Source organism: Lepus europaeus, chromosome 10 (genome assembly GCF_033115175.1).
Source record: "Lepus europaeus isolate LE1 chromosome 10, mLepTim1.pri, whole genome shotgun sequence".
NCBI lineage: Eukaryota > Metazoa > Chordata > Mammalia > Lagomorpha > Leporidae > Lepus > Lepus europaeus.
Genome location: NC_084836.1, coordinates 52883463 through 52898465, shown reverse-complemented (window position 1 = coordinate 52898465; position 15003 = coordinate 52883463). Strand labels below are relative to the sequence as shown.

The window sequence follows — 15003 nt, the reverse complement described above, 5'->3', positions numbered from 1 at the left end:
TCTTCCAGTACAAATAATGAGATGGTATTGATTGCTCAGCAATTCTCTCCCCTGAGCCACTGAGTAGGTTAATAGAGGGGCACTCAATAGCATACTGAAAAGGTAACTGTCATACAGACTGGAATCATGCCTTGGCCCCACAAGAACCATAACTTTTTTTTTTATTAAACTTTTATTTAATGAATATAATTTTCCAAAGCACAGCCCATGGGTTACAATGGCTTCCCCCTCCCAAAACTTCCCTCTCACCCACAACCCTCCCCCCCCCGCTCCCTCTCCCCTTCCGATCACATCATGATTCATTTTCAATTCTCTTTATATACAGAAGATCAGTTTAGTATATATTAGGTAACGATTTCAACAGTTTGCCCCCATATAGCAACACAAAGTGAAAAAAAAATACTGTATTCTATGTCTATATATGTTCATTTCTGTCTTATGGTCAAGATTTTGTGTAATATATCTTATAAAATCTGTTTTTCAGAAACTTAAATGCAACATAATTTGCAAGATAGTAAAGCAACAGAATATATCCTTGAGTAAAGTGATTCAAAAGTTCGTGCTAGGGGCTGGCACTGTGACTTAATGGGTAAAGCTGCCACCTGTGATGCTAGTGTCCTATATGGGCAGTGGTTTGTGTCCTGGCTGTTCCGAGGCTGATCCAGCTCCTGATAACGCACCTGGAGAGCAGCAGAGGATGGCCACTGCCACCCATGTGGGAGACTTGCAGGAAGCTCCTGGCTCCTGAATTCAGTTTGACCCAACCCTCACCGTTGAGACCATTGGGGAATGAACCAGTGGGTAGAAGATTCTCTCTGCCTCTCCCTCTCTCTGTAACTCTTTCAAATAAATAAATAAAACTTTAAAAAGTTTGTGCAAAAATTTTTAAATGGCTCTGCATTTTAGATTCTGTTATTTGTACTATATTTGTGCAGAAATATTGTAGACTCAACTTCACTGCATTTTTTTTCAAAGATTTTATTTATTTATTTATTATTTGAGAGGTAGAGTTATAGACAGTGAGAGAGAGACATAGAGAGAGGTCTTCCATTCGATGGTTCACTCCCCAAATGGCTGCAACAGCCAGAGCTGTGCCAGGAGTCAGGAGCTTCTTCCATGTCTCCCACACAGGTGCAGGGGCCCAAGCACTTGGGCCATCTTGTACTGCTTTCCTAGGCCACAGCAGAGAGCTGGGTTGGAAGAGGAGCAGCTGGCACTAGAACCGGTGCCCATATGGGATGCCGGCGCCACAGGCGAAGGATTAACCTACTGTGCCATGGCACTGGCCCCTCCATTTTTTTTAAGATTTATTTATTTTATTTGAAAGGCAGAGTTACAGAGAGGTAGAGAGGTAGAGAGGCAGAGAGGCAGAGGGGGAGAGAGAGAGAGAGAGAGAGAGAGAGGTCTTCTATCCACTGGTTCACTCTCCAAATGGCCCCAATAGCCGGAGCTGCGCTGATCCAAAGCCAGGAGCTCTTCCGGGTCTCCCATGTGGGTGAAGGTGCTCAAGAACTTGGGCCATCTTCCACTGCTTTCCCAAGCCATAGCAAAGAACTGGATTGCAAGTAGAGCAGCTGGGACTTGAACCGGCGACCATATGGGATGCCAGCACTGCAGGTGGCGGCTTTACTCACTACGCCACAGCGCCGGCCTCTTCACTGCATTCTAACAGCAGCAAAAGAAGTATAGCTTATGCTGCCATGTAATAACTTCCAGGAGAAGCCAAACACACTTGATCAATTTTTATTTCAAAATATCTACAAAGTTTTAATTTCTCATTATACAAATAATTTTTCAAAATCCAGACATTATTCAAATGTAAGCTGAAGTCATTATACAAATAGAATACACACCAAGATAAAAATATACACATTCTCTCAGCAAATTTTGTTACATAAATAAGAAAAATATATACAGCTAGTATTTTCAAAGTACAGTTTTCTTAAATAACATTGCAACAACATGTAGATGGTACTAAAATAAATAGTACAGCAAAAGTTAAAGGAACATTAACTCATTTTATGACTTCTGCCATTATAAAGACACAGTCAATCTTAGAAGAATACACACTCCCCACTTGGCTATTAACTTTATCTTTTTAGAATATCCTCTGGCTGGGTGAAATTCACAATTCTGCCAGCTATCCCTGACAACTAATTAAAAAAAAATAGGACATGTGAAGAACTATATAATCTACATCTTAAAAGTTAAGTTCGTATAAGCCTGTGTTAAAAATTTCCAAGTAAACTGAATTGACTATTGAAAAATCACTTTTTTTTTTTAAGTAAGAAATGTCAGAAAAAAAATTCAAACACTCAAAAAATCTTAACACAGTAAATAATACAGAAAAAATAGGGCAATAGTTCCCTAGATGAAGGTGTTGCAACTCCATTTATGTTTTGCCCCAGAAATTCTCCTTCCTCTTCTGGGCCCGTGCCAGAGTCTGGAAAGCCCGGAGACTAGAGGCTGCAGAGCGTGCGGAAATCTCAGACAGTCTGTCCTCATCTGCAATGACAGAACCCCAAGGTCACGTTCAGAGCAAGAACACCCATTAAACAACATTATATTGTATACAAGAGTAACAGAAAATTAAAAGCATCAAACTTTGTAATATTAATGTTGCACCAATCAGAAAAACATAATTCATTAACATGTAAGAAACACCTTCATGGTAACTTACAGTAATCTTCCCAGTTTAACATACATAGAAATCAAACATGCTTCTCTTCCCCAAATCCCGCAACATCATAAACTAAACATACAGCCTACAATTTCAGTACTACTTGGACACAATTAATCGTAATATCATCCTGTCTGACTTTTCAAAAACACAGCTGCTCCAAACAAAAAAAATCATTGCTAAACTTTTTAAACAAAATGCCAGACCTGACCATGGACTTACATCACCTTTCTAAAATAATCTCACTAAATATAAACATAATGTTTGATTTTAATATGCTACTTTTCCTTATTACTGAAATTCCTCAATGAGTATGCAATCTATTTATAAAAACTGCTCTTCCATTTAAAAATAAAACAGAACTGGATTCAAAGTTGCCAGATATCTGCATTTCAAAATCTAACAAACTGACTTCTAGCTCACTGAATTCTAAAGAAACAAAAATCATAAATCTCCCAAGTGCAAAGAAAATCCTTAATGTATGTGAAAGTATGAAATTAAAATTTGTTTTTCAATTCAAACTTCACAAATTCAGTAATTCCATACTTATTAGGATGAATCAAGATGATAATTTCAACTGTTCACATTGAGAACACAAAATTCTTCCTGCCACTATTAGAAGCAAATGAATGTCAGAATGAAAACCACACAGGAGGGAAAAAAAACTCCATTTTCCCTACTCATATCATATTTTGAGAACTGAAAACTGAGAAAAACATAGATATTTGAAAACAAACATGATGGGAGTATCACTAGGAAAAATCCCTGAGCCACAAGCCAGACAGGGTGGACAAACAGAAAGAGAAACTGCCCTTGGCTGGGACACCAGGCACAGGCTCTAATGATCCCACCGCCCCGGTGAAGGGCCTCACCACTGCGGTGCCAGCTGACTCACCTACAGATGGGATAACTCCCCCCCCCCCCCCACAAAGGATCTAAGGAAACAATACCTGTGGAAGTACTTAAAAACAATAAAGTGCCAATAAATGGAAGGTCATTATGCTCTCACACACTATCACAGACTTCTAAGTCACGACACTGAAATACCTTCATCATTAAAGGCTCCATGTTGAGGTAACTGGAAATTGTGCGTCCTTGTTTTTCCCACTTTAAAAAAAAAGTAGAAGAAATTATCCATTAAAGTCACCACATAGCATGTCTTAGTGCTTTGGTTTCAACGTCTGTCCCCTCCAGAGCTCATGTTGAAATGACATTTCATTGTGATGGCACTGGGAGGCGGGATGGGTAAGAGCTGTTTCATGCAGTAATCTCAAGAGTGGGTTCATACCTCAGGTGATCACTGACGTCATAAATAAGAGTGTTACTTGTTAAAAGAACAACAGAAGTCACTGTGCACTTACTCCCCATGTAGGACCTCCATCCCTAATGAGTTGCACTATGAGAATCGACTGCAAATTTTGTTCTCAAACTGTACTCTATATGTTGTGTGTGTGTGCAAATTGTTGAAGTCTACGCTTAGCATGCAGTTGGTCCTCTGTAGATAAAGTCAAACTAAAAATGAACCATAATGAAGGAGATGGGAGAGGGAGAAGGAGGTGAGATGGGAGTTGAGTGGGGGAGGGTGGGTATGGGGGAAAGAACCACTGTATTCCTAAAGTTGTATCTATGAAAAAATGCATTCATTAAATAAAAACTTAAAAAAATAAAAAATTTTTAAAATTAAAAAAAGAGTGGGTTCATTATCATAGGAGCAGCTTCAGCCACCCCGTGTTGCTCTCTGGTGAGAGGGCCTCGATCTGCACTGCTCAGCCTCCACAACTGTGAGCCAGTAAGTTTCTATTCATTGTGAATGCCAGTCTCAGGCATGCTGGTATAGGAGCACAAAACGGATTAAAACTTCGATCGTAAATCTTTAGTGAAAGCAGGCTATTTTTTTAATTAATCTTTTAAATTAAATTAAATTTTTTGATTAATTATTTAATTAATTTTATGAATTCCGCATTTTGAAGGGTCAGGGCTGTGTAGTAGTGGGTTAAGCATCTGCCTGAGGCGCCAGCATCCCATATAGGCACCGGATCATGTTCCAGCTGCTCCACTTCCAATCCAGCTCCCTGTTGATGGTCTGGGCAATCAATTGAAAATGGCCCAAGTGCTTGGGCCCTTGTATCCGCATGGGAGATCTGGAAGAAATTCCTGGCTCCTGGCTTCGGATGAGCCCAGATCCGGCCATTGCAGCTATTTGGGGAGTGAACCAGCAGATGGAAGACCCCTCTCTCATTCTTTCTCTGACTCTCTAACTCTGCCTCTCAAGTAAATAAATAAATCTTAAAAAAATTCCTTATCTTGTTAGAAATTGCTATCAAAGGGCCATTCATTAATGTTTAGTGTACTTAGCAAATATGTAAGCAAACTACAGATAATCTCCTAGAATTCCTTTTAATAATTATATTGATCTAACTTTAAAGAAACATAGGTTTGTGTTTAGAGATGACAGGTTAAATATACACATTTACAAAATGACATAAAACAAAGAAAATGGGAGACAAGAAAACAGTGACAAAACTTTGGGAACTGAAGGGCGGTGAGTGTGTAATGATATCTGAGCAAGGTGCATTCTTAAGCCAGTAAAGGAGCGAAACTAAGAAGCAATCAGTGTGTCCCCTAAATGGGACAGGCTTTGGGAACTGAGTACCCCTGAGAAGAGAAGTGAGTGGACCTAAGATTAGACAGGAAACTGAGTGAAAGTCTTTCTACAAAACAGACCACAAAAGCCTTCTTTAAATTTACACAGCTGGGTGACTGCCACTCACCCAAAGGAGGAATGGCAATTTAGTCTCTAAAGGTTTATTAGGGCTACCATGACTGAAGGACACTCAGGTTCAACCGAGGGCAAGGTACCATATTTGAAACAGGGTGGGTGATAGATGTATCATTTATTTCCTCAGAGATAAAACATTCAATACATGAAATAAAAATGGAATGTTATATAAAAGAAGTAGGTAGTAATTTTTTTAATTTTTAGAAATCAAAAATATTATAGCAAAAATTATTTTAAAGAAACAACAAAAAAGGTAGAAGATACAAATTAGCATCCCTTTCAAATTAAATAGAAAGACAGAGATGGAAAATAGGAGCAGGAAGGTAAACAAAATGGAATCACATCCAACAGCTAAGTAACAGGAGCACTAAAAAAAGGCAACAGGAGCCAGTGCTGTGGCATGGAAGGTTAATCATCCACCTGAGGCGCTGGCATCCCTTATGGGCGCTGGTTCAAGTCCCAGCTTCTCCTCTTCTGATCCAGCTCTCTGCTATGGACTGAGAAAGCAGTAGAAGATGGCCCCAGTGCACCCACATGGGAACCCATAAGACGCTGCTGGCTCCTAGCTTCAGACTGGCTCAGCTCCAACCATTGCAGCCAGCCATTTGGGGAGTGAACCAGCAGATGGAAGACCTTTCTCTTTGTCTCTCCCTTTCACTGTCTGTAACCCTACATCTCAGATAAATAAATTAAAAAATTATTAAAAATCTTGAAAAAAAAAAAAAAAGAGGCAACAGAAGATGGAGCAGAGTTAATTACTGACTGAATAATTCAAGAAAAGTTCCCAGAGGTGAGAATTTTCTAGATTGGAAAGATCTACAGAGTACCAACAAAACAGATGAAAAAGAAACCTGCTCTCACTTTAGGTGTGATGAGAAAACCCTATAAGCTTCCCAAAAGAAAATGCTATATACAAAATAAAGTAGTAACAGGACAGAAATAGCTCCAGATTATCAGATGTCTCAGTAGCAAAAGTAGAAGATAAAAAAGAGCAGAGTGATGATACCTAATAAAACTAAGGGAAAATGATTTCTGACCTTGAGTTTCTATACCCAAGCAACATCAGGCAATTTCTGATTTCATTTGGGGCTGTCACACCCAGAGAGGTGCTATGGGTACCCAATGGGTTACTTACACATGTATGAATGTGAATAAGAACTTGGGAAAGAGCTCATACTTACATAAGAGCAAAATGCAAACTTAGTTGTAGTATAATTGAATGTCTCAAAGAAATCTACTGTGTTAACTAAAAAACTAAATTGTGTATTAATATTTAGTATAGGCTTACCTGTGTACCATATATTTTACTTATCAGTCATTTCAACAGACAAAAAACTGAAACTAAAATAGTTACCATTATGCTGAAATTCTGGGTGTCTCAGAGAGCCCTGAATTCGACGAGAGGGATGCCAGTAGGACAAAGCATATGGTGGAGAAGGTGACTGTCCAGGGGTGTTCATTGGATATGCTGGAATTTTTGAAACTGGAAGAGTTGCTTCATCACATTTAGGGATATTGATTTCAGAATCTTCCCGCAAAGGCAGGGGATCAACTGTTTTTATACCAGCAGCTGGAGAAGTCAGTATAGATACAGCACGACTTTCTTTCTAAATGAAAACAACAACAACAAAAGATGTACATATGTGAGGGGACTTCAAAAATTTCATGAGGGCTGGCTTTGTGGCACAGCGCCCATATGAGCAAGGTGTGAGTCCCGGCTGCTCTACTTCCAATCCAAATCCCTACTAACCTACTTGGGAAAGCAGCGGAAGATGGCCCGAGTGCTTTGGCCCTTGTCACTCATGTGGGAGACCTAAATGGAGGTGCTGACTCCTGGCTTCAGCCTGGCCCAGCCCTGGTTGCTGTGGCCATTTGGGGAGTGAACCAGCAAATAAAAGGTCTCCCTATCTCTGTCTTTTCCTCTCTCTATATATAACTCTCCCTTTCAAAATTAAATCTTAAAAAAAAATTCATGGAGGGGTGGGCATTTGGCACAGCAATTAAGTAAGTTATCACTTGGGACGCCCACACTCCATATCCTAATGCTTAGCTCAAGTCCCAGATACTTCTCTTCTGATCCAGCTTCCTGCTAATGCACATCCTGGGAGGCAGCACATGATGGCCCAAGCACTTGAGCCCATGGCATTCAACTGGGAAACACAAAAGCAGTCTTCTCGGCTCCTGGCTTCAACCTGGCCTGTCTCAGGACTGTGTGTGGGCATTTAGGGAGTGAACCAGCAGATAGAAGATCTCTCCCTGTCTCCCTCTCCCCTCACCCCTCTCTCTCTCTCCCCCCTTCCCCCTCATCCCTCTTCCCCTGCTTTTCAAATAAATAAAGCTTTAAAAAATTAGATTTCAATAATAACATCTTATTTAAAAAACCTATCATATAATCACAGATTGCATATAATGTCATTAACAATAAGAATACAAATAGTATTTAATGATGTGGATATATATTTGCAATATTGGGCTAAGTAAGAAAAAAGCAGATTATAAAGCCTTTTATATAATACAATAAACAAATACATTAACACACATATATGCTTAAATATCTCAAATAGTTAACAGTGGATGTCCCTGGACAGTAGGTATAAGCCACTCTTTTTTTTTTTTTTTTCCCAGTTTGGCCAGGATTTTCTGTTTCCACAATAACAATGTACGATTATCTTATAAGTTCCTCATAATTTAACTTCTCAAAATACAAATAGTAAAATTAAATAAGTTTCAGACTTTCCTGATTATTCTTTCAATAACTCCCTTCACTTATTATCTTTCAGTCTATTAATGCAACATTCAAATATCTGCCTCCTAAACTTAGGTATTATTTTCTGCAATTAGAGCATTTACTGCTTCAAAGTAAAGACAGCCTGTGGTCTCCACCAAGTATATACATATTTTAAATCAGATCTAGAGTATAATCAAAAACCTTCCACTTGCTTTCTTTTTAAATCTCAAGTATCCATTAGTATAATACATACAATTCCAGAGGGAAATTGTCCTTTTGATTTTTTTTCTTTTTCTGCATATATCAGAATCTGGGATCTCTGTTAAATTGGTTTTACTATTATTAAAAAGACTTGTATGAAGGGCTGCTGTTGTAACACAGTGGGTTAAGTTGCTGCTTATGATGCAAGCATTCCATATCAGAGTGCCAGTTTGAGTCCCGAAGCTCTGCTTCCCATCCAGCTTCCTGCTAATATGCCTGGGAAGACAGCAGAAGGTGGCCCAAGTACTTGAGACCCTGTCACCCATGTGGAAGACCTGGCTTCAATCTGGCCCAGCCCCAGCTGTTGCAGCCGTAATTCACTCTTTCACTCCCTCTCTTGTTGCTCTGCTTTTTAGATAAATAAATAACTCTTTTTAAAAAGATACTTAAATAAAATCTGTAAATATTTTTAACGCATGGGGCTCCCAGATTTAATGTAACTGATTTCATGATCTCTTGCTTTATTTAAAGCCCCTTTATGGTCTCCCTGCTCCTACCCTGCCCTGTGTACAGCAGCTCTCCACTGAGTAGCTTTGCTGCTACCAACATGCCAAGGGCTCCCAGTGCCACTACAACATCATACTCCTTACCTCTCCTCTCTTTCTAACATCACTTCCACTTCCCTCTGTGCACCACACTTTGGCCTTTTCACTCTTTTCAAAACTCAGCCCCAGAAAAGAACTCCTGCACTTGCTTTTCTTTCCACCTGGAAAACAGTCTCTGTCCCAGATCTTTACATGGGCACCTCCCTCATTAGGTCTTTGCAGAGGTGCCTGACCACACAACAGCAGCCTCACCCACCCCTGGAGGTCATCTTGCAGTTGCAGTTAATTCACAGCACTTCCTATAACTTGAAATTCAGCTTTTTAAAGTTATTTGTCAATTTCTCTCAATGAAAATGTAAGCTCCATTAAGACAGAATGCTCTATCTTCTTGATTATCAATGAATACCTTGATTTGAAAACAATGTCTGGCACATAGCAAGAACCTATTAAAGGGTGGGCATTTGGCTCAGCTGTTAAGACATCACTCCCGGCTCTACTCTGCCTCCTAATCAACTTCCTGTTAATGAGCACCATGGGAGGCAGCAGATGATGGTCCAAGTACTTTGGTCCCTACCACCTACATAGGAGACCCAGATGGAATTCTAGTTACATGGTTTTGTCCTGGCCCAGCCCCAACTGTTACAGTGATTTGTGGGAATGAACCAATGGATAGAAGAGCTCTCCATCTGTTTCTCTTTTTGTGTGTCTCAAATAAAGTGAAAAAATTTTTTTTAAAAAATAAGAGTCCATTAAATAGTCATATTGCATGACTGAAGGAAAATGATACTCCTGCTATGCTCTCTCCAAAAGAGGTCCTCATCAAGAATTCTCTTACTCAGTGCATAGCACCCTCATTAATCCTGTCAGGCCAGAAACCCAGAAGGCATCCATGGTCTCTCATCCTCCATTATGCAATCCAGCACCAAGCTTGATGTTGTTCTCCTTATACAAGTCATTAGCTGTGTCTGCTTCGGTCTGTGTCCTCTCTCCCTAGCCCAAGCTGTCCACAACGCCTACCTAGAATATTGCAATTGCCTTTTAAGGGTAATAACAGTCTATTCTTGCTTTCCAAATGAGATTTCAAATACTTAAAATTTTTAAATGCTTCCATATTTAAAACATTTCATATATTCCCAATGCTTTTGAGGTAATCATAGAAATTCTCAATATTGCTATCCTGTCAAGCATCACATTGTATGATGTCCCATGCCGCACACTGTACAGGTCTGATTCCTAAAACCCTACGTTCTTATTCTCCACAGGATCTTGGCACATGCTACGCTCCTCCCCTCTACTGTTTTTTGCCTGGTTCATGCCTCCTCTTTATCTTTATCTCAGCTCAATAATGACTTCCAAGGAGCATCCTTCATGTCCTGGCAGCATCTTTCCTCCATGAGTAGGCTGATTCCTTCCAATATAACACTACACACTTTCACTATGAAACCTTCATTAACTTTACTTTGTGTGTGTGTGTGTGTGGTTAATGAATGTGTACCTCCCCCACTGAACTACAGGTCACATAAGGAAGTCACCAACCACAGCTGTTGTCATTCATATCATAGCCACAGCACCTATCATGGAGTAAGAAATATCCGCTAAATAAAGTGAGCTAATGAACACTCGAACTTTTAATGTCCTTTATAAGATCTAGAAATGCTCCTTTATGATCAACAATACCATGGAATTCTACTGCTAAGCTGTGTGAGATAGTGTTATTAAGGTGTTAAAAACACAGGCTCGGGGCTGGCGCCGTGGTGTAGTGGCTAAAGCCACCATCACCTGCTGTGCCAGCATCCCATAAGGGCGCCAGTTCGAGTCCTGGCTGCTCCACTTCTAATCCAGCTCTCTGCTATGGCCTGGGAAAGCAGTAGAAGATGGCCCACGTTCTTAAGCCCCTGCCCCAACATGGGAGACCCAGAAGAAGCTCCTGGCTCCTGGCTTTGGATCAGCCCAGCTTTGGACATTGTGGTCATTTGGGGAGTGAACCAGCAGATGGAAGACCTCTCTCTCTGTCTCTCTGTAACTTGGTCTTTCAAATAAATAAATTAATTAAAAAAAAAAAAAAAAAAAAACAGGCTCTGGGGACAGACCCTCTGAAATCAAATTCTACTTTACAATATGGCAGCCATGAGACCTCATTTTCACCATCTGAATGACAGAAATAACAACACTTATCTCCCAGAGATGTTTGTAAACTTAACAAGGTAATACGTATAAAGGGTAAGTTACCCAAATGGCTGCTGGGCCATTTATTTCCACAATTCAAAGTATGTGATTAAAAGTTAATAGTGAGAACATTTCTAGATAATATATTCTTCCAAATTCCTAGGTTAAAAACACGTAAGATGATACTAATCAAGGGTAACTGAACAACAGGAATAATTTATTGGAAACTGAAAGATTTATGGGTTTAATTTTATATGTAATAATAGCCCTTATACAAAAATAAAGGAGAAAAACTGATAATGTATTTCAAGCTTAGTGACTACTGCTGGCAAGCGAGGCCTAGACAATGAGAAATAATCAAATCCACTTCCTGGACAGCCCCTTGTAGTGCCAGAGGCAGAAAATTCACATGGAGAGATTTCTAATTATGCTGTTCACCAGAAATTTTCTCATTTCATAGGAGTGCTTAATTAAAATTCTACAGGTATGTTGTGTGCCTGATGAGATGGAGATTGGCATTAAAAAGTTATAAGCCTATTTTATTGTGTTTAGATTATTCAATAAATTAATTCCATAATGGATGAAAATCCATATAAATCCAGCTGCAAATGAAAGTAATTCAAAAAGTTCACTGAAAATCAAATTATAAAATTTTTGTTTTGGTGCCCAAAATTCTTAAAATCCATGAATTTTTTTTTAACATACACATTTTCTGAAGCTTTCTGCAAACCCCACTCGGACCAAGTCAGCTCCGTACACAGCTGCCTAGAAGCACCCCCCTTCTAGGTGGCAGCCTGCCCACTGAGGAGGGGCAGGACCATCCACAGAGGCAACAGATTCCCCACATCTGTTTCTGATCAATCCTCTGACCGTATTCCTAATGCCACATGTTCTTCAATCAGTCAGTGTACCTACATGCCACAGGAAATGGTTTCAACATCCTGTCACTCCAATAATACGCGTCCAACACACATTTAACAATTACTTGCTCTAAGCTGGTTCTGTTCTAAGCCCTCTCCCCAACCACTGAAAACTCTCACTGTGCACACACTCTTGAACTCCTAAAAAACCATCAGAAAATATCCCTTAGAGATTAGTAACCAGTTTTCTCAATGTTCTTTATTCTACTTCAACCACTTTCAACTTTCACCCAGAATTATGTTAAGCCTTGTCATTACTGCTAACTGCAATCTTTCTGTAATCTCAATTTTTAACCACCAATACTTAATTTTGACCACAGGACCACAGGTTCCCCAGTTTTAAAAAGTCTTTAAGGCTACCATGACCTCCCATACATTGCTTCTGTCACCTTTCTTATCTGTCACCTGTCTTCATCTTCTCAATTCCTACTGCCCCTCCCTAATTAAAAAAAAAAAAAAACTTCCATGGCCAATCTTTATAATCACCTTTACATATCCCTTAATACCCTTACCCCTCTTTTCCATTTTCTCTCCTTCTCTAGGCAAAATATGTAAAAAACCCTGGTTAAATTCAACTACCTACCCTGCACTTCCTAGAGAAAAACACACAACCTATTCCATTTCTCTTACATCACATTTATGGCTGCTAACTTAAAGCAGCCCCTTAACGTTCCCTGAAATATCCCACACTTGCCTGCCTCACTCACTCTCTGGCTCTCTGACAAAGCTATTTGGCACCTTCTCCTCTCTCCTCAGACTTCCACACATTTCCTTTCCCATCCATTCTCAGCAAGAATCTTCTTCATGCATTACCAAAAAGCCATCAGAAGAGGCTATCCAAAAGCTTCCACCCTATTTTCCTATATTCATCAGTGCCTGTGAATTCTGCATCCCCTCTTGAAACAATGAAGAACTGTCAGAGTGCCTAAAGCTAGCCCTTCCAGGTCTCCACCAGATCTTAAGCCTTTCTCCCACTCAGTATCTAACAAGCTTCCCCTCACTTCTGCATTATCCACTCTCCTCAAAATTTCTCCTGTCCACATACAAACATGCTGTTATCTCTTCCATCTTGATCTCACTTCTTCCCAACTACCTTTCCATTAACCTGCTTCCCTTCCAGGAAAAACTTCTGAAGAGTTGCCTGTGACAGCTGTCTCCAATTCCTCTCCTCTCTTTCCTCTTGACTGCACTTATATTTAGATTTCTGTCCCTTGCTGCCACCAAAATGACCCCCTACCAAGGTTACCAATACCCCATGTTTTTAAAACCAACCATTCACTCTCATACCTGACTCAGCAGGAGCACTCCCTCCTCCTTGACATCCCTGGGATGCCAGAGTCTCCTGATTCTCAGCACTCACTGGCTCTTCCTCTCCTGTCTCCTCTCTGTCTATATCCATTCCTTTAATGGTCTCCTCCAGTCTAAGATCTTAAATATTTGTGCCATCCATATGTTAAAAGCCTCAAATCTATCTGCAGCCCAACTTTTCCTTTACATGCAAATTCCTAGTCAACTCCCTACCCCACGTGTCTACTTGTCTATCTACTAAGCTTCTCAAATTTAACCTGATCCAAATACATCTCTTGATCTTTCCTGACAGATATTGTCCTTATCTTGTTTTCTTCATCTCAAATGGCAACTCCATCCGTATTTCTTTAGCCAAAAATCCTGAATCACCCTTAATTCTTCTTCCTCTTTTACCCCTTATCTTTTGTATCAGCAAATCTTGTCAGCTATACCTTCAGTTTATATCCAGAACCAGACTTTATCATATGACCTTCACTGCTACCCAATGATCCAAATGAGTATCATTGCTTGCCTAGATATTGTAACTGATCCTTGCTGGTTTCATGTCCCTGCTCTGGCTTTCCCACTGTCTATTAGCAACAGAGTGGCTAGAGTGACTTGGAAAAATCCCAAGTCAAATCATGTCACTCTTCTGCCCTTCCAGTGGCTTCGCACCTCATTCAGAAGATTCAAAGCCTTGCCCATGACCTACAACAAGTCAGCCCTACACAATTCAACACACGACTGTGTTCTGATCTCATCGCCCCTACTCCTCTCTGTCTCTTGCTCACTGTTCCAGCCACACTGACCTCCTGGCTGGTCCTTGAGCCATCAGGCAGGTACACTGTGACCTGAGGGACCTCACACTTGTTGTTCTCTTTGACTGGAATCCCTTTGCAGACAGGCACATAAGCTGATCCCTCACCTTCTTCAGATTCTGCTCAAAGGCCACCCTTGCAGTGAGGACTTCCCTCGCCACTTCCTACTCACTTCCCTTGCTTTATTTTTCTCCTTAGGGTTTATTACTATCTAAAATACTATGTACTTTACACAGCTCTCATTTACTGTGTCCCTCCTCCACCCGAAGCTAAGTGCAATGAGGGCCGGGATTTCTGTCTATTTTGTTCACTGCTATAGCTCTAGTGTTAAAACAGTGCCTAGAATAGCTGGCATATAAGCTATACATAGTTGAGGCTCAATAAAGAGTACTATTTTTCTTGTCTCTCCTCCTGTTGGGTCAGTATTGACAAGAGTGAAAATATATTAGCATCAATGCAATGCCATTGCTCAAAAATAAAATAAAATAAAATCAATGTCCTTGTTTTACAAAACGTAGTTGAATCATCTTCATATACATTAGATGATTTTCTAAAATCTGCATCAATCATTTTTGAACTTATCATTCATTTGTTAAATATGACTGAAATAATTCCAAAACAGATACAGTTTCCAAACTACAAATGATTTACCTTAGCAAAATCGTTCTTTGGGGTTTCCAGACCATCCTGAGGGGACACTCTCCTCTGCTCTGGTGCTGCAGGCTTCACTTTAGATGGGGACACTAAAACAGCACCACCTGGCAAAATGCAGAGAATGGCAGGTTTCAAACCATTGCATTGATCACATAGAAAAAGCAG

The 15003-nt window shown here is 40.1% G+C and overlaps 1 protein-coding gene across 3 annotated transcripts in view; it reads right to left on the bottom strand.

Annotated features, from left to right (window-relative positions):
- Nucleotides 1-340: 340 nt before the first annotated feature.
- Nucleotides 341-15003, bottom strand: part of MDM1 (Mdm1 nuclear protein) — a 34403-nt gene continuing 19740 nt past the window's right edge. The window contains exons 8-11 of one of the 3 annotated variants that reach the window (XM_062203276.1): nucleotides 14836-14942; nucleotides 6814-7066; nucleotides 3728-3787; nucleotides 341-2505 (exon numbers count right to left, since the gene is read on the bottom strand). In XM_062203276.1, the coding sequence (XP_062059260.1) occupies nucleotides 2393-2505; nucleotides 3728-3787; nucleotides 6814-7066; nucleotides 14836-14942 (533 nt within the window). In that variant the 3' untranslated portion in view covers nucleotides 341-2392. The remainder of the gene's footprint in view (nucleotides 2506-3727; nucleotides 3788-6813; nucleotides 7067-14835; nucleotides 14943-15003) is intronic. The other 2 variants (XM_062203275.1, XM_062203274.1) reach the window with 2 other exon arrangements.